The sequence below is a fragment of the Nelumbo lutea genome, chromosome 7 (assembly GCF_056320005.1).
Source record: "Nelumbo lutea isolate HS-2025 chromosome 7, American lotus-T2T, whole genome shotgun sequence".
Classification (NCBI taxonomy): domain Eukaryota; kingdom Viridiplantae; phylum Streptophyta; class Magnoliopsida; order Proteales; family Nelumbonaceae; genus Nelumbo; species Nelumbo lutea.
In genome coordinates, this window is record NC_142690.1 from 38,548,313 (window position 1) to 38,576,012 (window position 27,700).

At 37.5% G+C, this 27,700-nt stretch overlaps 1 protein-coding gene across 1 annotated transcript; it reads left to right on the forward strand.

Moving 5' to 3' along the window:
* Positions 1–942: 942 nt before the first annotated feature.
* Positions 943–26,465, forward strand: LOC148846143 (protein PAT1 homolog 2-like). Its single transcript, XM_088954677.1, has 5 exons — positions 943–1,533; positions 2,336–2,484; positions 3,849–3,911; positions 14,474–14,543; positions 23,656–26,465. Exons 1-5 carry the CDS (start codon positions 1,452–1,454, stop codon positions 25,770–25,772), a joined length of 2,481 nt encoding a protein of 826 aa, XP_088810803.1. The 5' UTR covers positions 943–1,451; the 3' UTR covers positions 25,773–26,465.
* The last annotated feature ends 1,235 nt before the right edge of the window (positions 26,466–27,700 follow it).

Genomic DNA, 27,700 nt, shown 5'->3' on the forward strand with positions numbered 1-27,700 from the left:
GTATTGGTTCGGTTTCGGTTTGGAAAATTCAAAAAATCGGTACCACCGATTCGATATACAAAAAAGTGTCATGGTTCGGTTAACCGAACTGTGGATACCCATAGAAGATTTGGGTGGGATGGGAATGTGTAAAAATTTACTCTTCCGTTGTTTGGTTTTATATATGGGAAAACAATGAGAAAAGTACTATGGCGAGATGAAAGGGAAGACGATGAATAGTGGGTGCTCTGTTTCACCAAGAGGAAGACAAATAGTAGTTTGCTAATGAAAGAAGGGGAGGTAACAGAAAGACGAAAGGCATTGGTTCTGGGATCTAACGGGAGTGGCTGAGAGAAGATGATGAACAGTAGTTCGTTGGGAGTAGCAAAAAGATGGAAGACGAACATTAGTTCGCTGGCGGAAGAAAGGGGAGGTAGCAGAAGGATGGAAGGCACTAGTTCTGGATTCAAATGGGAGGTGGTAAAGAAACAAAAGGTGAAAGAAGAAAAACGAGAAGAAGAGAGGAGAGAGGGAGGAAGGGAGTAGTTGAGAGGGGGTGCTGCCACCACTGCTTTGTTTTTAGGTTCGAACGGGGAAGAGGAGGTAGCAGCAGATCGCCGATGGTAACGGGGAAAGCATTGGTTCTCTCCCTCCTCTGTTCGTCATTGCTAGTTCTCTACAATGGTTTCTCAAAATTTTCCATCAGGGTCACACAGATGCAACCTCCAAATCTGTGAATTTGGGATCTAACATCCTAAATTTTCCTCATCTCATCCCTCTATTTTCCTCAAAATAAATAAGAGAAAAATGAATATTTTTAGAATATTCTCTTTTTCTCGTCATACCCCACAAACCAAAAAGAGCCTAGAGAGAAAAAGTAAAAGGAAAAACAGATTTCACAGCCACTTAAAACCACCCTTCAATGGATAGGTTATAGAATCTGGCATGAAACCGAACCGAACCCACTCATGCCGACCCTATCACACAAGAGCGCCGTACACATCACAGAAGCTTTAAGAAGTAAATTAAGATTCCATAAAAATGAGAAACTATAAGCACCATAAACATTTTCCGGTGAAAAATAATAAAAATAAGTAAGCAGCCATAAAACAAAACTAGCCCGCATCACCGCTTCTCTATCCTTCGCTGGCTGCTGCATGATTGTGTCAAAGCTTGTAATAACTTCAACCGTTATCTTTCGTTTGGGGTTCTTTTTCTTCTCCCTCAGTTTCGGGGGGAAAACCCTCGTTTTCTATTTAATAGCGAGGACTCCTCCCATGAATTTTCGTCCCCGTTTACTGCACAGATCTTCGTCGCTGCTTCAAGTGGTAGGAGATAACCCTAGAAATTTTAATTTCAAGGGTTTCTCCTTCGCGTTCTTTTGTTTCTTTTTGGTGATTATGGTGTAGTTTTGCTTTTTTTTTTTTTTTTTCTTCCGGGTTTCTAGAGAGTTTAGTACAACTGCAGTAGTAATGGATGGATTTGATGATGAGGGTGGCATTCAAAAGATCCCCAACCAGAAGGATTTCAAGGGATTGGCAGAGAGTTCATCAGGTCAGTTTTTTTTTCTTCTTTTAGTTTGATCTTTGCTCTGAAGCTTGAATATCTGCTTTGTTTATTGTTTTCGAGGTTCTGATATGCTTTCCAGATCTTGGTTTCAGTTCATGTGTGCTTTCTTTTTCAAATTTCTCTTTTTTCCTGTTTTTCATCGTCTTACTGTTTGATCGGGTGTGATTATCGTGTTTACTGTTGTGATTCATATGGAGCTAGATTGTTGGACGATTTTGTGGTTTTTTAAAAGCTTATAAAATGTTATTGTTTTTTGTTGCAATTAAGTAGCGAACAAACCTTGTATATGGTTTTAACAGTTATGTACAACAATCGAGAGTTAGGGTTTCATGAGTTTTAATGCGTTTTTTTAGATGGTTTTCTGCTTCTAATTTTAAAGTTTGAGAACGTCAAATTCTATTGTTCTCGAATGAATCATCTACAGTCTGTTGCACAAACTTTATTGCGTTTCAGTTGTTAGATACGGGAAAGGGTTCTCCATTAGACGTTTTAATATTTTGAGGTGCCGTGCAGAAACCGCCTATTTGATGTTCCTGGTTCTCGAATTTGATTTCTTTAGTTGTTATTTGACTCGTTGTTCTTTGTTGAGTGGTCTTAAAATTACTGCTGATTTTAGATGGAAGGACTTGTTATTGATACAATTTTCTCTTTTCATTTTTCATTTGCCCTTGTTGCATGATTGCTTTAAGTTGTAAGTTGCTTCTCGGCTTTAAAGATGGGGCATGTGAAACATTAAGCATGTTGTCTCTAATCTACATTCTGACTTTCTTATTCCCCCTCCATGCAGAAGATGCACGCTTTGATGCATCACAATATGCTTTCTTTGGTAAGGATGTTATGGAGGAGGTTGAACTGGGTGGATTAGAAGATGAGGATGATGATGTCCCATTAATTGGGTTTGATGGTGATGAGTATGCGCTGTCTGATAGAGAAGAGGTTACATTTTTTTTTTCTTTTCCTCTTAGTTGATTATCCTTAGAAATATCCTTGTTTTGTTCATTTGATAGGCATATTCTGGATTTGTTCTTAATATTTATATCAAGTTTGCCAATATTCCTTTTTAATATTGTTATGATATTATAATCTATCTTAGCACAACTGGTCCTACGCTATTAATGATCAAATAAAAGATGTGTGATACAAAAGATTTAGTCTTTTTGTTCATGTTAAGCGAATTATTTTAAATTTAGTTGTTTATTTCTTTATTGATGGCATATCAATTTTGAGTATAATTTACCTTAGTGGTATTGTGAGCTTATTTTCTATCGAGTATTGCTCTAGTTTCTTGAATGGTTTATAATTTAATTCGTTTGGTAACTAAAGTTGTTGATTGCTTTCAAGTGATTTAGATTGACTGTTTTATATGCAAAGAAAATGATTTATCTGAGAAGTCACTCTGCTCCGGATGTCAGCTTGGATCTGCTGCTCCCAACAAGCCACTACAGATGCACATTGGGAACATCTCTCCATGAATGACAGGGGTGATGTTCTTGATGTGTGGGCTCTAAAGGCTTGTTGTGAGCACTGTTGGGACCATTTGTTGGGAGAAGATCCATACTCTATGAATGTTGGGGGTGGCATGAACTATTTGTCTTTTGGGGGGTGTTGGGTAAATTCAACAAGGGACTGATAAGGATTGTATGGTTAGGTATTATATGCAACTTCTTGCCTATTATTAGAAACTTGTAATATCTATAGAAGGTTGTTGAAGATGTAGGGCAAATTTACATTTTAAGTAGGAGCAAAATCAAATAATCAGCTAGTTTGTTTCTGTTCAAGATAATCAAACATACCACTATGTCTTCTGATATCTGTAACTGTGTAACATTCAGGGGTTCACCTGTCCTATTGTGAAAGATTTGAAGTTAGCTACCAATTTGATGGAATAGGAGTTACAGTTGGTATTCTATTTTGTCATGGATTCCATGAAATTGAATTAACTTTCTTTTGTCGGGAATTTCAAAATCCTCAAGAAACACGGGATCAGAGGATTAAAATCCAATAAGTTTCAAATCTTCCTATTGAAGAGCAGAATCAGTAGCTTGTGGAATTGGTGTGAACCAATTCCATTTATGTTCCTCAATTTCATTGATCCAAACATTACCTTGAATAGCATTCCATGGTTTTTTCCTTGGCTTCTGGTGGTATATCTTTTTGATCAGAAAATCTCAAGCTAGTTTTTATTGTTTGTCTGTGTGTGGGCATGCACAACCCCTCTTTCACCCCCAAGCCTAGGTATGCATGTTTTATTTTTCTTGAAAATTAAGAATTACATTTGAACAATGATTTTTGTTTTGCAGTTGCAGGGTGAAGGTGTAGGATCACTATCTGATATTGATGATCTTGCAAGCACTTTTTCAAAGGTTAGTTTTTTTACCTCTGCCAAGAACACAATATTAAACATCATTGGCATGAGTGAACAGTGCATTGCATTTGTTATTCATCTGTTATAGTATTAAAGGTTTAATTTATTCCTTTTTTAGAGGGATCTATGATCTTTAACACATAGGAATTATAAGTGTATTCTTCTTTGATCAGAGGACCATACTTAATCATCATCATTGTTATTGTAGTTGTCATCATCATCCAAGAGATGTTCCATGTAGCCAACCATATATAGTTGTAACAAGGCTTTGGTGTTGATGATAATGATAAAGTGTATTCTCCTCTTCAAAGATTCTTGGAATGCTGAATGCCATGTGATGTTTGGGTGCTGATGTTGATAAAATATGATATTTCTGCTTCTTTTTCCGGTAATTTCTTGGGAGATAATCTTTGTATTACCAACAATTAATGCAATTACAGGCTTCCCATGGAGAGGCAAGAGCTGTGTCCTCTCCTAATAGCATGAAGAAAGACAAGAAAACAGAAAGCAGAAAACAGGAAACAGGAAACAAATTCAATCTACAATTGAGCCCAATATAAACTTTCCCTGTTTACCCCTTGCTTTGCAAGGACATCAGCCATAGAGTTTGCAGATCTCCCCACCCATTGTATTCTCACTGTCAAGCTCCTTGTCAGGCAGTTGGATTTTTTAATTTCATTCTTGGCCAACAATTACAAAATTGTAATATAAGCTTTACATCGTTGAATTGGTGGTATTTGGAAATGCATTCTTTCTTAGTTTTAAATGGAAGGTATTAGATCTTGTAGGGAGACCATTTATTTATTTTTTGATAATTGAATGAAATTTATTAATAAGCAAAGATACATAGTACAAGGTCCCCAAGGAGAGGCACGAGATGCAACCTCTCCAAGCTAATTAAGCACAGCTTTCCAATATACTAGAACAAGTTACAATGTAGCACAAAAATACCTTTTTAGAAACCCCCTGTTTGGCCAAAGAATTGGCCATAGTATTAGCCGACTTGCTTACCCATTTAACCTCAACTTACTAGTTAACCACTTTACTTTTTTGAGGAGTTGTATCCCCAAATAGCAGCATCTAGGTTTAGAAGCCACCTTGTTACCACCTGAGAATCCCCTTCAATTAGGCGATGTTCCACCCCAAGCTGGTTGGCAATTTGGACCCCTTATACAACAGCTAGTATTTCTGTCCTTGTAGAGACCCCCACTCCCACTAGTCCTGAGAATGAGGAATTGATGGTGCTAGCCTTATTCCTTAGAACACCCCTTATACCCGAAGGCTCAGGGTTACCTTGGCTGCTCCTGTTAATATGATGACACCTTTTGGAGGCGGGTTCCATTCTAACAAACTTTTATTCTTCCTAGTAGAAGTATTAGCTATTACTGACCAATTCCTCCACAAGTCATCAAAAGAGAAATCAACAATTATAGTCAAGGTTTTCATCCAATGGATTGCTCTTGTTAAAATATAGTCCTTCACTAATTCACTTCATCCAAGCTTCTTTCCTTCTCCAATAAGACTCTTGCATTCCTTTCCTCCCAGAGAGTCCATACGGTAACTGCCCTGATACATTTCCACATGAACTTACCTCTTCTTGTGTGCCACACAACAGTAGATGGGTTAAATAGCAAATTCACATAAGATGGTAGAGATCACCTACCTCCAAATAAACTAAGCCTCCAACTCCACAAGGCTGTAGCAAAGGAATAGGAAATCAACAAATGGAAATAATCCTCATTGGAAGGTTGGCAAGTTCGGTCCTAATCAAAGACACCCTACCCCCTATTGAGATGTAATTCTTTTTCCAGGCCGCCAAGCATTTATCGGATTTCTCCACAATGGGGGCCCATAAACTACTTTCTTTAGGGTTGGTTCCTAAGGGAAGACCTAAGTAGGTCAAAAGCCAAGAAGAGGTGGCGCAACCTAAACACCTTCCAATGGATTCTACCTCTCAATCCTCCATGTTTACTCCAGTCACACAACCTTTATCAAAGTTTATCCTCAAGTTGGAAGCAAGTTCAAAAGCTCTTATTAAATTCTTAAGGTTATCCACTTTGCTTAAATCATTCCCTTCACAAAAAATAACAATATTGTCAACAAACTGAAGGTGAGTTTCTGAAATGCCTCTCCTCCATATTCTCCAACCCTTTATTAGGTCCTCCTCATCTGCTTTGGAGATCAATCTACTGTGTACATCAGCAAGTGTAAAGAGGAAAGGAGAAAGTGGGTCACCTTGTCTTAGGCCTCTATTGGTTGGGAAGAAGTCCTTAAACCAAGATTGAGTAATGATAGGAATTTAAACATTTACTTATCCAATTACACCATTTGTTCCCAAAACCACGCCTTCTTAACACCTCCAACAAGAAACTCCAGTCCACTAGATCATAAGCCTTTTCTAAGGTTCCTTGTGCTTGGTTAATGAGAAAAGGAAGAATTGCTTTGATTCTCCTAGAGAGAACTTTTGCCAAAATCTTATAAATTTTAGTCACCAAGCTGATTGGCCTAAAATCTTTGGGGTGTTTAGCAATGGTCTTTTTAGGAACTAGAGCTAGAAAAGTGGCGTTGATTCCAGGACTCACAATATGTTTATCCTCAAATTCTCTAATGGCTCCAATTAAATCTTCTTCCATTATGCCTCATCAGTCCTAATAAAATGCCATTGTAAACCCATCTAGACTTGGTGCCTTAGCTCTATCCATAGAAAAGATGGCTTGTTTAATCTCCTCTTCCTCAACCATTCTTTCTAGCCATTTCCTGCCTAACTCATTCAAAGTTGGCTAATCCTGTTAGACAGTTTTGTATGCCCTTAACTTCAATCTGATTTGATGTACTTTTGTTATTTAGTGGAAATAAATAAAGTGCATGTTTGATTCATATTGTTTGGTTTAATTCTGTGTAAAATCCTAAAACTGGACATTTATAGAGACTCATGTTAGTTTTAAATGTTCACAGCCGTTGGATAAGTCTGGGGAGATTTATCCTGCCAAGGCTGATACTGGTGTGCCACCAAGTGTTGGGATGGCCTGTCTCGGCCATCAGGGTAAGACCCGAGGCACATGCAGTATGGGATTACTTGAATCCTTGAACCGGACCAGATTTCCAGTATTGCCCTGGACCTTGGAGATAGATGGGCAAAACTGGAAAGTTACACCTGACCCCTAGACTCGATTATGACATTTCACTAGGTGTTGGATCAGGCTGCTTTTGATATGCCAATCAGTGAGATCCTTAGCGGGGATCAAAACCTAGGTATGTTGGGGCAGTTTGAGAATTCATTTGAGTGGGTGATCATAGTGACAGAATCAGCCACTTTGTCGGACAAAGGGTAATGATTGGGAATGCACCCTCTCTGATGGAAACCAAACTGCCGGCAGTTGATTTCAATCGTTGGAATTTTGTTTTGCAAAATTAATATATTTATATATATATATGTACGGTTTCGAATTGTTTGCAAATGGTTTTAATTCCCGGGATCCATGTGAGAGGAGAGTGCGGCATTGTTCCTTGCAGCCGAGGGAGATGTCCTCTCTTGTCGGGCAGTGCTTGATCATTAAGGGTTGAGAGGTTAAGTGTAAGACCATTGAGGATAATACCTGATGGGCTAATCTTGCACCTGCCCACAGTCCCTGGGTTTTTATAAGATGGCTTGGCCCAGGGACCACTTAATATAAGTGTTGGGCCCATAGGGTCCATATGATGGACTCAAGGGGTTCATTGAGTTTTTCAGTGAATTCGGCTGGGCCTTGTTTTAGAGGCTGGGCCGAACCCATGTGGTTGGTGTGTAGATCAATGCTTGGGTCCCACGCCATACAAAGAAGCCCAACTGGGCAGCAGATTGGAAAGTGATTAGACACTGAACACTTAATGGGCCAAAAGCCCATTTCGAGGTGAGCTGATATGATCACCCATCCATGGGGCGAATTTGAGATTAAAGTTAGTAAAAGGATTAGGCCTTTAGCCTTATCCACTCTTAGAGACCAAATTCAAATTAGATTTGAATCTGGTAACCTCCTGATAAGATCAGGAGTAAGCTAACTCTATCTGCAGAAAGGATTAAGATTATCCCCTATCCAAATACTGATTTGGATTGGGATAACTCCTAAAAAGGAGGTTTCTTAATCAAGAAGAAAGGAGGAGATTTTGAACCACTTTGAAGAGGTATAGGATATCTCCTGCGAATTCAGATCAGATCTGATTGATACTCTCCAGAAAAAAAACAGAAAAAGCAGTTCAGCCTTTTTCGTTTTGGAGATCTCCTCCTGCCGCCGCCATCTGCCATTGCAAGATTAGATCTTTGCAGAAAAGAAAGTCAAGAAATCTGTTCTTGACATCAGTCTTGCAAGAAAGACTGAAAAGGATTCAGTGTTTAGTACTTCCAGAGGATTCTTGTGAAGGATCCAGTGTGTAGGACGCACCCTGCTGGTTCTGTTCCATTCACAGCTGTGTCATCTTCAGCAGGAACGGATCTTGGAGCATTCTTTGGGCGTGAACACCAACTTTGGGAGATACTGCTTCTCCGGATCAGGTATATTCCTCCCATTTATCTTTTGGTACAGATCTGGTTTGATTATGGTTCAAGTAGGATCCTTGAATATTGTATTCTAAATTTAGGGAATATGATTCCCAGTTGGGAGAAGGTAGGAAATTTTTGAAATTCGCCCACCCATTCCGCAACCTTTATGGCGTCCATTAGATGGATCCTACCATTCTTTCAAATCCTCATCCACTCTTATCTGATTCTCCAAAGGTTTCTGGAAGTTGATTTGAAATGAGCCACAAACCTACTAGCAATCTCTTGAGTTTGGGTTTGGGTAGGGTGACCATTTATTGTAGTATGGGTCCGGGTCTTCTAGACCGTGGACTCAAATTGTGACATTTTTTCCTCATAAGTAGGAGTTTAGACTTTTACATACTGCAATGATGAATTCCTTGACTGTGACTACCTTGTTCCATTTGTTTAGCTTTGGATGATCAATGTGTAAGTTTCATGCTTCTTGCTTGTTTATCTACATGTGTGTGGATTTTGAGGTTCGATTGTTAAGGGCTATGTTGGATGCTTAGTTCAATCTAATAGCTTATTACAAATTTGAAATCTTTTGGAATCTTTAAAGCAGAGTGATGAAAGCTCTTGCTCCTGTATTTTTCTTATGGAAAAAAAAGAAAATAAAAAAAATTCTAGAAGAATAGGAAAACTATTGTTTTACCAGGAAGTAGATGGAGAAAGGATTCACACCAATAAGGAGATGGAGAAAGGTCCTGAAGATGGAGGCAAAGACGTTCATCCTTGAAGAAGTGTGGACCAGGATGCGTTGAAGATTGTAAAACTGAGAAAAGCCATATTGTGGTTCAGAGTACAATAGAGGGAGCTAAAACAGCAGGACCAAAACAAGATTGGAAGCATTGTCATGCTGAAAGAAGGACGTATTATGTGGGGAAATAGAATGGGAAAGGCAGATTACATGCTTTCCAGAAGGAAAAGGTGCATATGATGGATGCAGGTAGTAACGGCGATATGAGAGTATCTGAATAGTAAAAGTGGAACTCAAATGAAAGCAAAGGAGAAGGGATGGGGAAAGTCTGATGTTGAATTGCAGTTCAGTGATCCAATTGAGAAGAATCATAGCAAAAGTAATCTTGGGGAGGTAGGCCTACTTGCTACTGAGGTGGAGATGCCAGAAATATGAGCTAATGTTCCCAATGAAGAATGGAAAAAGAGATTAGTGCTGTTGGCAAAAAGAAAAATAGAAGACTGGAGATTGTTAGGCAAAGAAATTGAAGAGGTACTGAAGGTTGTATGCAAGAAAGAGGTTATTCCCTTCGAAGAAAAAATGGTGGTGATAGTCATCTCACAATCGATGCCAGAGTTTTCTGTGACACTAGGGGTGACAAATCAGGGACTGGTAACAATCCATAGATGGGCTATTTCCACTAATGCAAAGGAAGCGGAACTGGTAGTGTCTATCTCTTTGAAGGTTTTGGGGCTGTCGTTCCTCTGGACAGAGGAGCTTTTTGCAAGAATCAGAAATCATTGTGGAGGGGAGCTACAGACCTTTATCTGACATACATGCAGCCAGATTAGAGATAGCTGATGCAAAATCTGAGTTGGTTCCGCATATGATTGAAATGGACGTTGAGGGAGCAATCTACACATTCTGGATTGCCTCTTCCATTGAAGCTTGGTGGTGGAAGGAGGGAGAGCTTGGTGGAGAAGAAGATGATGACATGGATGTAGGAAGATTATGTGGCATGTTACAAGAGGGAAGGCATAGAGAAGGTAAAACTTACATAGAAAAGAAAGAGCAAAAGATAGGAAGGGGAAAAGGTTTGGGTCAGGGTCCCAACTTTATAAACAAACCTCATTCAATACTAGGTGATCCAACAACCTAGATTAAGATGTATGTGAAAGCAATAGTGTGTGACATGGGCCAAGTCTCTGGATGATAGGGCAAGGGTGGGTTAGTGCAAAAAAATGGTCAAAAGAATTTGAATGTTAGTGGAAGTTTAAAAATGGTGAACCAAATTGGTCAAAGGATGGTTCAATAGGGTAAAACTCACGACTCAAATGGGTTGGTGTCATGTGATTCTTTAAAAGAGCCATGTGTTGTGCCTAAAAGAAAAATCTTTGATAGACTACAATAAGCATCTATCTTCTTCCAAGTGGACTCTAAACAAAGATGATAGAAGCAACTCAAAACATTTGGTACTTTCCCCTTCTCTTCGTTGGCATCCAGGGCTGTCTTCAAGTGATCTAGTGAAGGACCAACCAAATCCTTCGTACTCATGGACTAAGAGGACTCGGAGGTCATAGATGAAGGTTGGTTGGGTAAGTTGCTACAATTGAAGTTGATTCAGAGGAAGGTTCACTTATAGGAAGGGTATAGCAGATTTAAATACACAAATCTTGTTTGAAGGAGAAATGAGTTGGGTTGAGTCGACTCTTGATAAGCTAGGCAAAGTCATGGAAAGCGGATCTGAGAGAATTGTGTGGAGGACAATGACAAAGGGTGAAATTGCTAACTTGATGAGGGGAGCCCTAGAGCCAAAGCTACACACATACATGGGGGTTTCGAGGAGGTAGATAGTGAGGACCAACGAGTAAGCAAAGGTACTTTGATTGTGGATGAGCAAAAGAGGTTGGGATATGATCATGAGATGGTAAAGGTCATGGTAACTTCACTCTTTTTAAAGACAATTCTAGTGGTAGGCAACACATGTTCAACTGAATAGGAAAAGACGACAAAGAGTGATAAGCTATTTCCATTGAACCAACCCTTGTAATGGCTAAGTACTATTGTCAACTGAACGAGAAAAGACTAGCAAGTTGGAACCGATTAGAATAGGTGTGGAAGTTGTAGATACTATAGGGGACTCTGTAGGGAAGTTAGGCAGTAAAATCAAGGATCCAAATGATTTGAAAATTTATATCGACAAGTTGGATGAAGGTGCAAAACAAGAAAAAAGGAAGTTAAGCGAAGCAAAAAAATTGAGATTAAATGTTGAGGGGGATAAGGTGTTCAGTGCAAGAAGGTAAAGGAGAAGAGGGGGAAAAGCCTGATTTAGTCATGTTACAAGAACCCAAATTGATGGAATTTGACAATAGATGGGCATGGAATTTATGGAGGAGTATCTATTGAGCTTTGGCTCCTTCTTGGGGATCCTTGGGATATATGATTGTATTATGGAGGGATGAAGTTTTGGAAATTTCATGGTCTCTATTAAATTCATATGAGTGGATAGCCTTGAATGGGTGATGGCTAATGTTCACGTGCTAAATGATTTTTGGTAAAGAAATGAGATGTGGGAAGAACTAAGTGCCATTAGAGGGTTATGGAGGGGGTCTTGGTGTATTGGGGGTGATTTTAATGTGATTAGATTCACAAAGAATAGAACCGTAGGCCAAGGATAACAACTAACAAGGAAATTCAATGATTTTTTAATAATTTTGAGTTGAAAGATGTGCTCCTCTGTCATAATGTAACTTGGTCCAACCTCCAACTCAATCCAATTTGCTTGAGGCTCGATAGATTTCTTTTTTCGATGGATTGGGAAGAATGTTAGGGTGTTTTAGTATCTGGGACTCTATTAGGGGCAACTTTTGATCATTGACAAATGACTCTTTTTAAAGAAGAGTTGAGAGGATTAGGTTCTGTGCCTTTCAGGTTTGAAAACATGTGGCACAACCACCGTGGCTTTGTTAAGAACGTCAAAGATGGTAGGTCAATGGTGAGATTGAAAACAATGTTGGTCCACGAGAATTTACAATTTGTGAAGAGTAACATCAAGGAGTGGAATACAAAATGTTTCAGAAGAAAGAAAATAAAAGGTCTTTGACCAAATTAAAGGTTTGGATGAGAAATAATCCTCATGTATCTTTGAGGAGGGAGATAAGAATTAAGGTGCTTGTTGAAAAAGTAGTCAAAAGGCATTATGATCAAGGAAGAGATTAGTTGAAGGCAAAAGTCGTGACTAAGAGGGTTAAAGAAGGTGATAGGAACACAAAATACTTTCATTCATTGGCTAATTGTGGAAGAAGGAAGAACCTGGAGTTCAATTTGGAAGTCGATGGTGAGGTGATTACCTAACCGAGGGTGATTTCTAGGGTCTTTGTGGAACATTTTAAATCAATCTTTAGAAGGCTTCTAGGTGAAAGTTTTGGGATTGAAGGCTTGGGTTAGCTTGGCACTAGGGCTAGATGGTTTGACCATGGCCTTTTATTTGGACTATTTGGATATTATTGAGGGTGATTTGTTGGAGGTTTTTAAGGAGTTCTTTGAAAGCGGAATTTTTAATCCAGGTTTGAATGCTACTTTTATTTCATTGATTCCTAAAAAAAGTTGGAGTCAATTATCCTAAGGACTTCAAACCAATAAGCCTAGTGAACAACCTTTACAATATAATTGATAAGGTATTGTCTTTAAGAATTTGACGAGTATTTCCCTCCTTAGTTTTGGCATAGCAAGGCGTCTTTTTGCAAGATAAACAAATTATTGTTCAAATACTGATTGCCAATGAGTGTGTGGAAGAAATGAAAAGCTCAAAGGAAAAAAAGGTATAGTCTGCATGTTGGATTTGAAGAAAGCCTATGATTTGGTTGGTAGGCAGTTTTTGATTGAGGTGTTAGGGCAATATGGGTTTGGAGAGAGATGATGCAAATGGATTTGGGGATGTTTAAGGACTTATCACTACTCACGGTAGTTTTAGATGTTTTAAGTAGACTTGTCTTAAAAGCTGATTCAAGGTGTCTTTCTATTTGAGGATGGAGAATGGGGAGAGATAATGTGTCAGTTACTCATTTACAATTTACAATTTGCAGATGATACCATTTTGTTCTGTGATTGAGGTGAGCTGGATTGGATTAAGAACCTAGAATTGTTGGTGCAACTTTTTGAGAGAACATGAAATCTCAAAGTTAACTTCGATAAGAGTTGCATAGCTGGGATAAATATGGAAGATGGTGAGATTGAAGAGTGTGCTGACATTATTGTTTGGGAACCTAGTTTTAGAAAGATGGTGAGATAGTAATTGCAATTTCCTTCCAATTACTGAACAAATCAGCTGCTGTAAAGTCTTTAAACAAATCGAAAGATAAACAAGAATGTTGTCAAAGATAAACAAGAATGAGGTGGCCGGATTGGGTATCTTGAGTTTAGTAACAACTCAAGAAAATGCTTATGTGGATTGATGTCATATATGTAGTCTAACAACATCAAAAGTTCACTGAAGCCTATCAAAGACATTCTTACTTAACTCCTAAAATTTATCAACTAAGAGTTAGTGAAGTGAATTATGAATTTGTGGGATCAGTGAGACTGACATGATTTGCCAGGTTGGGTGGTTAAAGACCTTGCTTTGATCTTTATGAACCATTAACTGAAGTTCTAGCAATTCAGCAATATACTGCAATATTAAGATAAAAAAGCCTGATAAATTTTCAAGCTGATACTGTGGCTTCTCTACCTAAAAACTTAAGCAGTTGGGAAGAAGGTGGTTAGAAGTGGATTTGTAGAAGGGTAAGAACAGTGTTATAAAACCCTCCTCAATCTTATTTCTAAAACAATTCCTAATACTCTCTTTCCAAAATTAAAAAAATGGTTTATTATGTAGCAAGACACTTATTTTGCAGTAGGAAGAAAATTTGCATGCTGATTTTTCAGGGATTCCTCTATTGTTGCTAGAAATAGTGATCTGAAATATTATGAATATCATAGTATGCTTATTGAGTGGCAAAGGAACATGCTTTTTGTCAATGATATATCCATGCAAAATTCCACTAAAGCAAGTAATTTATTGTAAATGATATATCCCTATAGAGTACAAATTGTGCCCCCAGTACTTGATATTTTGAATACAAGGAACTTTTTTGTATTCCTTAATAGTGTTTTATCTAAGAGAACAAAAAAAATAGTATTTTATCTAAGAAATTGATGAGGCACAACTAAAATGCTTTTCAATCCTATTAATTGTGTAAGAATTGCGAGATGTTCCTCAACTTGCCCCTTGCACTGCTTTCAAATAGGAAATTGAACTTTGTCTTTCCATTTTTTGGTTGTCTTACAGTTAAATAGTGCTGTTAGTGAACCCAGAACTGCTGGAGTTATTGGTGAAAAGGGATCTTTCTCTAGGGAAAGTGAGTAAGAGTGCTTTATCTAATTTCCAATAGCTGTTTAGAATCTCCTTTTTTTTGCCTTAGAATTATTGGTATTAATGTTGAACAGTTGAAAGATTGAAAGCAATATCTTCTATTAAGTACCCAAGTTCAGTATATTTTCTTAGGTGTACAAAATGCTAATCAAAAGGATAAGAAAAATTACAGTCCAATTCAAACATAATACAAAAGAAACAATTAAATTTGATAAATTTGATAACCCATGATAAAAATATGAGTTACATCTACCTGCATTGAGAACCCTATGTTGTGCAGAGTAGGCTGCTAACATGGGTTGGCAAATTGATATGTAATTATTGGTATTAATGTTGAAGAAAGATTGAAATGCCTGTTCAGTATATTTTCTCAGGTGTACAAAATGCTAATCCAAAGGATAAGTAAAATTCCAGTCCTATTCAAACATAATACAGAAGAAACAATGAGATTTGATAATTTGCTAACCCATGATAAAAATGAGTTACATCTACCTGCATTGAGAACCCTATGTTGTGTGCAGAGTAGGCTTCTAACATGGGTTAGCAAATTTATATTTGTATGTATTTATATTTTTCTAAAAGACCTTGCCGGTTTTCTTTTTTATTGTTTTAAAAATTATAATGTAAAACTGTTAATATTCTTTTATATAATGCCAATACTTGCATTGGCTTCGCATCCAGGCCATAAAAGTTAAACAGAATGTTTTAATAGTATCATATAATGTTTGCAAATGGTGGTTGTCCAAATATTTTCGAAGTCTAAATATCATTTCATCTTACCATTGCTTGCATACATGCATGGCATTTGCTCTTACTATAACAAATTATAGAAGCCATTTTTTGACAATTGAATTGTAATTTTATTAATGAAGAAATGAAAGCTATTTCAGGCATTCCAAGGAGAGGCGTGGGGTGCAACCTCTCCTTAAAAGAAAATTACAGAAAAAAAACAGTAGCGAAAGGATTACAAAGCAGCCCCCGTATAAGCTTTCCCTATTAATCCCTTGTTTGGCAAGACAATTTGGCAACGCATCTGCCGATCTTCCCACCCGGTGTAGGCTACTAATATTCATGTTTCTAGTTAGCCACTTAGCTTTCTTTAGAAGATCCCTGTATCACCAAACCACTGAGTCTGAACCTGCCAGCCACCCCAAACAACTTTAGAATCTCCTTCAAGTATTAAATTTTCCACCCCAAGTTGATGTGCAATTTGAATACCTTGTAGGGCTGCTAACAGTTCAGCCTTATTAGAGCTAAGATGTTAAAGTCCTTATCTCTCAGGCCCCTCCTATTCCAGAGGGTCCTGGGTTTGAACATGCTAATGAAATTGGTTCTCTATCTGAATATTCTGGATCAGCCATAAGATCCCTACATGTGTCAGAAATAGCTTGTGTAGGGAAGCTACTTGTAAACCTTATTTTGAGTAAGTTGAAGTTGTATCGATAACAGTAAATAGTATTAGTAATTATTAGCATAGCCTATGTACGTTGTACAATAGAAGCTACACAAGAACCAGAGAAACCCCATAAAGCAAAAACAAAAGTGGTTCTTTTCACAAGAAGAGTGTCAAAAGCAAAATATAAGCATAGTTTTAAAAGGCTAAAGAGGTGAGGTGGCCACTGGCCAGAAGAAGCCTTGCCGTAATAGTGGCTCAGTCTTCATCTGTGGGGCTTAAGCCCTTGTAACTCACGAGGTGTGTGCCTCAACCAATTGCCTCTCAAAAAGGAAGGGGAATTAATAATTGATAAATAGTCAAAAATGTAAAACTAATGCATAAAATGAAATTAGGGAATTTTTATGGAGCTATAATTTTTTATAGGTATTTTGTGGGGCTATAATTGGAAGGGAGAGAGAGACCGTGACTGAAAGAGTGATATTGTCAGAGCAAACCTTTTTGAATCACTGAAGAAGATTGAATAATGCTCTGTTTATTGGAAGTCTACCCACTAGACCAATTTCATTTTCTTCTTCAGGCTGTCATTTTTCATGCTCTATTTGTTGGAAATCCACCCACCGACTAGTCCTCGGTGTAGATTTTAAGGCTACCAAGTTAAGCTTCAAAGCCCAGACAATTACTTTTAAGTTCTAATGTTTCGAGATCAATTGTATGTTATATGAAGATTTTTTAGGCCTTAAAAGATTGATTATAAAATTGACGGTTAGATACCTCTGTATTTTGATCTTCTTGACTGACCGGTGGTTGCTGTTGTATGTACTCTGTAGTAAACATAGTACACCCAAATTTATTAATGCGAACAATACCAATAGTGAAAAAGTCCAATTGGTATATGAAACGAGAGGGTGTTATTAGTAGGTTAACAAATAATGGGATGTACTCAAATTAATGTCCTATTCTTTAATTTTTTTGGTAAATAAAATAAATTACTATTTTGGATAGATAACAAATTACTTTTCTGGGTATTCTAATGCAAGTTTGTCCTTAACTTGTATTCACAAATATTAGCCTTTTCCTTTGATTCTTAGCTTCTGGTGTATATATATTTCCTTTTTTTCTTTTTAGTTTTACAATGGTTTTTTGGGAATTATTAATTGGTCAGGATTTAGTATGTTTCGGTAGGCCAAATTACATGATCAGCTACCTGATTACTTTGAGTCAGTAGCCAATTCTTCTTTGCTTTGTTAGGTTTCAAAGTATAAGAACTAACACTTGATGAAAAAATTAAGAGTTGCAGCAGAAGCAAACCTTACTGATTAGTATGTACCAGTTTGATATGCTTATAAATGTATGGCAGAAATAGTTGCTATGGTCGATTTACAAGAGGATAGGCAAAATGTGATGAATGCATGTTCTGGAAAAAATAAATTTGATTGTATTAGAATAAACTGTAAGCTAACCTATTGGTGTCATTAGACCATTCATATACTAGATAAGTCACACAAAATTACATTAAACCTCAATTTCATACTTTTCTTTAATGCCTTTGTTGTTTTTGATCTGTATTCATAATTTTTATCTTTTTACTTTGAGGCTTAAGCCTCAAACCGCCCTGAGGTTTATGCTTTCCTCTCCAATACCAAACCACATTGTCTCTGCCTTAGCCTTTTAAACCTTGAGTATAAGTTTTGCTACTTCTGTAATAGACAAAGGTGGACCTAATCATCTATAAAAAAGGTGGACCTAATCCACTGCCTTGCTGAAAGTCGTCTTTTTTGGGAATAGAGCAGTGCTCAAAGATTGGGGAATTTCTCTTGCTTCAAATGACCTAGATTTTAGCTATTGGTAATTGTACTCCAGACCAAGGTTTAAAATGTTGGTGTTGATGAAAATATTGTAAAAGTAATGGACATGGTGGAAACGTTGTGAAATATGAAACAATCTATAATGATATTTTGTGGAATGATTAAAGCCAAAGTTTATAAACAAAATAGTACTGTGTGGTTGTCCTACAAACTTCAAGAAACAAAGATGCATGATTCAATGTGTTCAAGCAAAATTAAAATTCATATAAAATTTAAACTTTCTAATAGATGAACCAAATAATCTATTACACATAGAAAAACTAAGATTTAATTTCATTTTTGAGAAGAACTTTTGAGCTGGCTCAAAGTGGTTATCATGTCATTAGGCAGGTAGTAGCATTGTTACTCAACAAATCTATACAATATTTTATCACGAACTTATGTTATGGCACCATCTCTTGTACTCTGGAGTCTAGATAACGTTAGTAGTGTGTTACTGGGGAATTCTTAGTTGAGGCTGGTGAAGAAGCTTCAAAGAGTAATCTTGTTCCCAAGTCCACTTCCACCATGAGTCTTTGACCAGGTCACTCAATACTGTCAATGCTAGACTCCCCAAATGTTTACTCATCAGTTTTTTCCTCTTCACAGCTTACCCAATTTGAATCCAACTCATCTTATTCCTTTTTGTTTATGCTGTACTTCAGATTTGGGTGATCAGGGCTGGTTGAGTAGGATACCAACCTCAGTCTCTAGGCGAGTCATTTTGCAGTAGTTTCAGTCAAACGGGTTTTCTTTGAAAAGTAGATCAGGTCATTTGTATCAGGCCGTGATATCCAACATATTGGTATCATTAGTTTCCAACATGTGATACATTAATACTGGAGGTGTCTCTTGCAAGTCATGTGTATCAAGCTGATACCGGTGTGTATCAGTGCGTTGACCGATACATGTTGATACAGACTGATATAATACGATATGCCATGTGCGATGCACATGGCCCATGCTTTTCTACTAAAAAATAATGAAGTGATTTGAATCCATGCCAACCGGCATAACAAAGCTTAATGCCCTAGTGCTTAAACCACCAGGCTATTTAACTTTTTTATGTTAATAAGTAAAATAAAAGTACTTTTATTAACTTTATTGTCTAAATGCTATTCAAATAAATAATATATATTTATGTTTAACAACTCCAACTAAAAATAAAAAACAATATTCAAAATTAGTATTTTATAAAATAATGGAATAAATAATATATCAAATCCACATTTATATCAAATGATTATTTTAATCTAAATAAATTTATAGAAATATATTAAAAAATGTAATATTAAATTGAATTTATCAAATATACTAATCTACATTAATATTAAAAAAGATTTTTAATTTTACAAGAAGTATAGAAACAAAAGTGTTAATAATGGAATAATAATTTCAGTAACTAAAAATTATGAACTTTGTTATGATGTGTATTTGAAATTTTAATAGATTTGATATAAATAATATTCAAAAGTAGTATTTTATAAAATAATAGAATTAAACAATATATCAAATCCACATTTATATCAAAAGATTATTTGAATCTCAAGAAATTTATACAAATATTATAGAATAATTATTATTGTACTTGAAATTTAGTAACTTGCACCTGATATGTATTTTAAAATTTATATATATTACATTTATTGATTAATGTTTTAATTTATATTAAATGACACCATATTTATGAATTACGAAAATAAAAAATTGTTTACAAATTAAGAATATAACATTAAATTGAACCTATCAAATCTAATAATCTACATTCAAATGAAAAGGATATTTAATTTTAGAAAAATTATAGAAATAAAAGTATTAATAATGGAATAATCATTTTAATAGTTAGAAAACATGACCTTGGATTGATATGTATCTTAGAAATTTTAATAGATTTGATATTTTTTAAGTTAGTTGAATTCTTTGTTAATTTTAAAAAGTAAAAGTTGTAAAGTGGAAAATAATTGATATAATAATAATACATAATAGGAGCATATTTTTGCATCTTGGGCTCTTGGTTGATACATTATCAATAAAATTATATGGTATCCATGCATCCTATTATATTAATTGTAATATATTTTTCATATACACTATTAAAGTACACATTTTCAATGTATTTATACATTATTTGTGGTTATTTGACCTTAAATATAATATTGTTAACATATTTATGGAATTCGTATGTGTTTCCCTAGCATATCCAAGTGTTTCCATATTTTTCATCTGTATCCATGCGTTTCCAATGCGTATCCGTATCCAAGTTGTCCAATAAGATACCTGATACTGATACTTTAATCTTGGACGTAGATTAGTGTCCCTTGTGTTTTTAGCTTCTTCTTTAATCACATGGTCAGTTAACATAACATGTGATTTCTCGTCTATAGCCAGCCCACCTGAAATAAGTAAAAGCTTTTCTGAAATAGTGAATCTAATAATACACCTTGGTTCTCATGGCCACTTATTGGATATAGGCCCCATTAGAAGTCTAATAACACACCTTCAAGTCTAATAATGCACCTTCAAGTCTTGATCTCTGGTGGTAAGATCTCTTTCTGCAGTAGTTTTTTATTTGATCTCATGGCCACAGATCTGAGATCTAATAACACACCTTCAAGTCTTGATCCCTGGTGGTACGAGTTCTTTCTGATGTAGTTTTTTCTTTGATCTCATGGCCACTAATTAGAGATCTTAATAACACACCTTCAAGTCTTGTCTTGCATAAGGAGGCAATCGATTGAAAGACCTCCAACTTCCACAAATGGAAAGGTAGCCCAGCAATCCGAATGGTTGTACCAGTCTCCACCGAAAAATCTTTTGGTTTTGTGCTAGGGGACCATCTCATCACCGTACTCCAGTCTTCAACTGAAAGTTTAGTGCACTAACATCACTCATCTTCCATCAAGTCTAACACTGCTTTATAGTCTTCAAAAGGGGTGAATGCTGAACAGTACTTGACCCTTTATCCTCAGATTTTTAATTAAATCAGATGCTAGTAGCCTCCAATTTTCTTGTTTCTTTTCTACTTCAACCATCAATTTCTTTTCCCACACTTCCTTCTTAGGACAGAGTTTTCCTGTTTCTCCCATCAATACCCCGTTTTATCTCATTCCTTTCCTTTATCACTTTCAAGAAGTCCTGTAACACATTTTGCTCTCCCTCGAACGCGAGCCATATCTTTCTTTGGGAATGCAGATCGACTGCTTCTTCCCTTCCCCAGAATAGTCAAACAGAACCAATAATCTACCTTTTTTGTTCCATCTTCTTTCAACAGGGTACCTTCATTCTTTTTCTTCTTTAGATCTCTTCCACTCTGTTTCTTTACCTGATTGAAGTACACCCTCCGCAAACACTTAGAGCCACTCGATCACATCAAGCCCTACTAGCATTACCATGGATTTTCTCATTTCCCTGATTTTCAACATGATTTTCCCCTATGTGCCTCTTGAAAGAGTACTTCTTTTGCCTCAGCCCTAAGAAATCATCTCCAGATTGTTGGCTGCATGAACTCTATTTCTTCCATTGCCTTCTCTTCCTGTCTGAAAGCCATCAAGGTGGGTTGTTCGTAGTTCAACCATCCAGGTCAAATCAGTCAACCCTAATTAACATAAATTATTAAAGTATAAAATATAGACAAAATATAAAACCATAGAAAAAATAGGGTATATCTCTAATATTCATCATATTAATTAAACAAAAATAAGAGAATTAATATGTAACTCGTGACCCTCTGATAACATCAAATGGTTTAATGGTTCAACTGGGCGGGTCACCAGGTTGTAGGCCAAGTCAACAGTTTTTTTTTTTTTTTTGTAGGCAAGTGGTTCAGTGGTGAAATGGACCTGGAATTCTGGCTGGTCTGACTGTAGGTTGGAAACATACAGCCATTCAGTGGCTGCTATGTTGCACATTCATATGGATTGATGGGAAGATCTTGGTGTTATGCAGCTGAGCCACAAGAGATCTTCTCAAGGTGGTCTTTCTGTTAAAGTGATAATAGTAAGAAGAGAAATTTTCTAGAATATGGAGTTCAATTTCTTCTACAATCTGCTGGGGCATTTGGAGAGAAATAGAGTTATTTGAAGATAAAAGCAGAAACTAGAAATTGGTGGAAATATCCTCATCCACCAAGAGTGGAGGCTTTTACTTTGCTAGTGGCTCTGACTTGCATTCTTACGCAGGATCATATCAAAGGTAGGAGAATGAAGATGGAGGAAGGTATTACCTGTTTTTAGCTAAGGAGAAGAATGTGATGCACCTATGGTTTGCTTCTCAAAGTATTTGTTGGGTTGCTATCTGTTGGCTAATTTGGAAGGAAAGAAACAGAAGTATCTTCGAAGATAAATCAAATTGCAGGGAGCAAATCGTTTTCCCGGTTGGAAATAGATTCATGGAGTGCGTTTTGGTTCTTCCAGAATTTGAAGGAATTTCAAAAGAAGACTTGGAGAGTGAATTTTGGTTATTTCTAGAATTGGCTATGTGAGATGAATTTGTCGTATCTTTTGGGTTTTATCCTTTCTGTTGTCTGGTGATTTTTTATCACATCTTGGTTGTACCCTTTTATAACTATTAATAAAATTTTCTTTTTTATTTATTACCCAAATAACTGTACAAATCAGAGAAATTAAGTGAGTTGTTGCAGATATTGGGTACTGGTTACGGGGGAGGGGGGGGCTATTGTCACCTCTGGAATTTAACGAAATGAATATGGAATCTTTTGGGTCAGGTTTATTGTCATCCCTTGAAGTGGGTGCTATATAATTCCCTTGGTGACATTGTAAAAGGGATGTATTTTGTCATGTTCTGTAATGCTTCTGAAGTTATTTCCTATTGGTTGAGTTAGGTGTCAGTTAAAACTAGTTGTAATTATTGTTTGTTTAATAAGATTTCTTTTTCCTTGCTGTCAAAAAAGGTTGGTTATTTACATTATCAGTGGGAGAACTTCTGGGTAGTTTGCTCTTGGCTATATTACTGTTTGGATGGGCAGCCAGGTAATTGCTGGGGTACCGGGGCATTTTTTAGAATGTGCGTCCTGTTAAAAAGCTACAGAGGTTTCTGCAACACTTAGTCACTTACACAGTTTGGTGTACCTTCCCAATGGAGTTAATGCCTGCCAGATTTATGAGCAGGTCTGATATATTCGAGAGTTTTTGATTGCTGATGCTCTTGACTTGGAGTGAGGGCCACTTGGTTTTGTTAATTCTTTTAAGGGAAAATTACTGTAACCTCACTGTACTTTTTATTTTCTTTTAAATTGGATAAACTTTTTCTTATAAAAAATAGGCTTGAACATCGACTCTTGTAGAATCTGTAATACAAACAGAAAATTTAATGACAAAAAAAACCCTTTCTGTTAGAAGAGAAAAAAAGAAAAAGTTCTAGGTGAATTTCATCATCATCGTTACTGATAAAAAAAAATCATCATCATCGTTGTAGTAGTCATCACGTAAGCCATGTCCAACTACATATGGGGTTAGCTACACAAATCCTGTTTTTCCATTCCATTCTATTCTGCGACATATCTATCATCAAATTATTGGCACTTAAAATTATTTCTTACTGCTTCCGCTGAAGTCCTTTTTGGTCTGCCCCTTGCTTTTATAGCCCATTCAACTTGTAACAGATTATTTCCGATGGGTGCTGGTCTTCTATGCATGTGACCAAACCACCTCAGTCCACTTTCTTTCATATATTGAGGCTATGAGAAGTCATATTAGTCGATGGATATATTTTCATTTTCTGGAGTAATTTCATTGGAAGTTCATATTGGTCAATTGCAATAATAATTGCTAAAAGTTAACCATCATTTGTTGTTTTACCATATTTATTATAAAGTTTTTTTTTTTTTTTTGTATTTCCAGGTTCATCAGCTACAGACTGGGCACAAGATTCAGATTTTCCTAACTGGTTAGATACGCATATTTTTGAAACAGAAAATGTTCAGGAAGGTAAAAGATGGTCATCACAGCCACATTCTTCTTCTGCTCATCTTGGAGACTCAAAACCATTGTACAGAACATCTTCATATCCTCAGCAGCCACAACAGCAGCAGCACTTTAGTGAACCTGTTTTAATACCGAAGTCATCTTTTACTTCTTACCCTCCTCCTGGTGGTCGATCTCAGGCATCACCAAATCAGCATTCTCACCACCCCAACATGCCATCTCTTGGTGGACCTCAGTTACCCTTCTCTTCACCAAACATGCCTCTGTTCTCTAATTCTCAGCTTCCTTTGCAGAGCCTACCTCATGGGTTACATTATGGTGGAAACCTACCACAATTTGCCTCCCAAAGCCTCTCCATGAATAATAGGCCACAGGGCCACTGGGGGAACCAGGCCAACCTATTTCCTGGAGATCATTCCAATCTTTTGAACAACTTGTTACAACAGCAATTGCCTCATTCAAGTGGGTTAGTCCCCCAGCAGTTGATGTCTCAGCAGAAGCAGCAACATCAGAGACTGCATCATCCAGTTCAACCATCTCTTGCCCATTTTTCATCTCTTCAGTCCCAATTATTTGGTAGCCATTCTTCTCCACCACCACATGTAATAAGTAAGTATGAATCAATGCTGGGGATGGCTGAATTAAGAGACCAGAGGACAAAATCAACACAAAGGGGTAGACATAACCTGCGTTTTTCTCAACAAGGTTCTGATACAAGTAGCCAAAAGAGCGAAAATGGGTGGCCGCAGATCAGATCCAAGTACATGACTGCTGAAGAGATAGAAACTATTCTTAGAATGCAGCATGCTGCAACACACAGTAGTGATCCTTATATAGATGATTATTACCATCAGGCTTGTCTTGCAAAGAAGTCTGCAGGGTCAAGGTTGAAACACCATTTCTGCCCGACTCACCTGAGGGACCTGTCTTCCCGAGCACGTGCTAACACTGAGCCTCATGCCTATCTCCAGGTTGATGCTTTAGGAAGACTACCTTTTTCTTCTATACGCCGACCTCGTCCTCTCCTTGAAGTTGAACCTCCATCTGCTTCTGCTGATGGTAGCATTGAGCAAAATGTTTCTGAGAAGCCTCTTGAACAAGAGCCAATGCTTGCAGCACGGATTACTATAGAAGATGGCCTCTGTCTTCTTCTTGATGTGGATGACATTGACAGGCTCTTACAATTTAGTCAGTCCCAAGATGGTGGGATGCAGCTGAGACGTCGTCGTCAAGTCCTATTAGAGGGACTTGCAGCATCACTTCAGCTAGTTGATCCACTTGGAAAAGGTGGGCGCACAGTAGGACTGGCCCCCAAGGATGACCTGGTGTTCCTACGGCTGGTCTCTCTTCCCAAGGGTCGGAAGCTCCTCTCAAGGTACTTACAGCTCCTCTATCCTGGTGGCGAACTTACACGTATTGTCTGCATGGCAATTTTTCGTCACCTGAGGTTTTTGTTTGGTGGCCTTCCCTCTGACACTAGTGCTGCTGAAACAACAATAAATCTTGCCAACACTGTTTCTGCATGTTTATGTGATATGGATCTCAGTGCACTTAGTGCTTGTCTTGCTGCCGTGGTTTGCTCTTCAGAGCAGCCTCCACTGCGGCCACTTGGAAGCTCTGCTGGAGATGGCGCATCTGTCCTCTTAAAATCTGTCCTTGACAGGGCAACTGAACTATTGACAAATCCTCAGGCTGCCAGCAACTACAACATGCAGAACCGGGCCCTTTGGCAGGCATCTTTTGATGCTTTCTTTACCCTACTCACAAAGTATTGTTTAAGCAAGTATGACAGTATTGTGCAATCATTGCTCATGCAAGCCCCGCCAAATACAGCATCTATTGGGTCAGAGGCAGCAAGAGCTATAAGCAGAGAGATGCCAATTGAGCTGCTACGTGCAAGTATTCCACACACCAATGAGCATCAGCGGAAGATATTGCTGGACTTTGCACAGCGCTCCATGCCTGTTACTGGATATAATACCCATGGCAATGGCAGTGGAGGTCAAATGAATTCTGAATCAGTTCCGGGTTAGTAAATAAGTAGTCCTAGGAACAATGTTGTAGTTGGGTTATTGGATTCTCTGTTTGTCGATCCTTGAATGCTTGTTGTGGGTCTGCCTGAAAAATGGAATGTGACAGCATCAAAGGTTGAGCACATGGCGTAGGATCAAGTTTCTTCAGCTTCTCTTTCCCCCATTTGTGTTTTTTTTTCCTGAACTTCCCTTTCTCTTACCATTTTTAGTGTCCCTTTCCCACCTGTTTTCATTTGGTGAACTGTAGACCTTTATGTGTATTATGTTGAAAACTCTTTCGGGGAGTCTGACTAGAAGTTTTCTTCTGGGGAGCTTAATTTTGGTGCTCTTTGTTGGTACTCCAAAGTGGGTGTGGGGTAAGGGAAAATGTACAGGGTTCATAGCAGAAGGCCTTCCATTTTCCTTTCATGTCATGTACTCTTTTGTGCTTTGATTTTCCCTTTCCTTTTTTCAAAGAGGGGGAGGATCCCGATCTTCAATTACTGGTATTTCTTTTGTTTTTTTTTTTCTTTATTTTTGTTAGAATGTGGGAATTTGTCCACTCTTTACTGACGGTGAAATTGGGGACCTTTGGTCATGTCATATACTTGGTATAAACAGGTTGATTAGGGAGATGCTCCCTGAACATTTGACTAAGAACCTGTAAAACCATGATAAAGCTTTGGTAATTATCTACCTTAAATGTTGTACCAAGTTTCAGGATTCCATACAAACGTAGATATTTTTTAACATAATAGTGGTTTTTTCTTCATTAGGCACGCATTTGATTGCCTATTGCTGACAATAGAGATGCATCCTAGCATCAAACTCACTTTTGGTTGTGTTCTGTTGACCATGCGACTGTCCACTAGCAGACTTGGGTTTAAACTTGGTATAAAAAAAATCTGTCGAGAAGGCTCCATCTTCCATGACCAGAAGTACCATAACAAGCCGTCACTTTCGCCATAACAGAATCAAGTATCGGGAGATTATTATGGTTACTCTGGGAGTGACTGCTGTCACCCTAGTCTCATGAATGTTTTCTTCTCGTGCAACGGAAATATAGAAAAGTAGAGGCGAGTGAGGATTGGGAATAAATGGAGAACTGGTGGAGGGGGCCCTGCTTCCTAGGAGCTCACCTGGTTGAGACTTGAGATCACATTGGTCCCCTACACAGCGCGCCCAACGGGTGCCCCAAACACATCCAAACTGTGTATAGGGCTGTTCATAACAAGACCCAAACCGACCAACCTGGTCCGATCCAACCCGAGTTGGCCAGTTTTTCTTCAGCACTGGTTGGTTTCGGGTTACAAAAAATATAAACCGATGGTTTGGTTTTGGTTTTCATGTGTGAAAATCGAACCCGAAACAACTTAGATATATATATTTCAGCTTTATTTCAGAAATAGGCATTATATATAAAATTTATGATATATAAAATATCAATTTTAATCCATCAAATCATTTTTAATTTCCAGGCATCCAGCCTTTGCTTTCTTAGACTTGAATCCTTTACCGTTCACACCGAGAGAATGATTCACAAAATCGACCCAAACCAATTCAAACCGACCAGGTCGGTTTACTTAGTTATGTGTTGGTTTTGGTTTCATTTCTAGGTAAACCGACCAAGTCGGGTCGGTTGGAAGAATGCTAGTAAACCGACCCAACCCAACCCGTGAACAACCCTACTGTGTATTGGAAGCATCTCCTAAAAACAAGTACGGGAAATGTTCCCAATGCATGCAACATGCGCACATGCGTAGTGTGGGGTGCCAAACACTTAGTGTGTAAACATTACAATATTGAAAAATTGATTTTTCAAGTCAATATATAATTTTTTGTTCAATATACGTATCGACCGATATGTATCATTCTGGGACCCCACCGATATGCCTCTATAATTGGTGTATCGGGGGTTTGACTGGTTCAGGGGGTAGAGGAGCACTAAA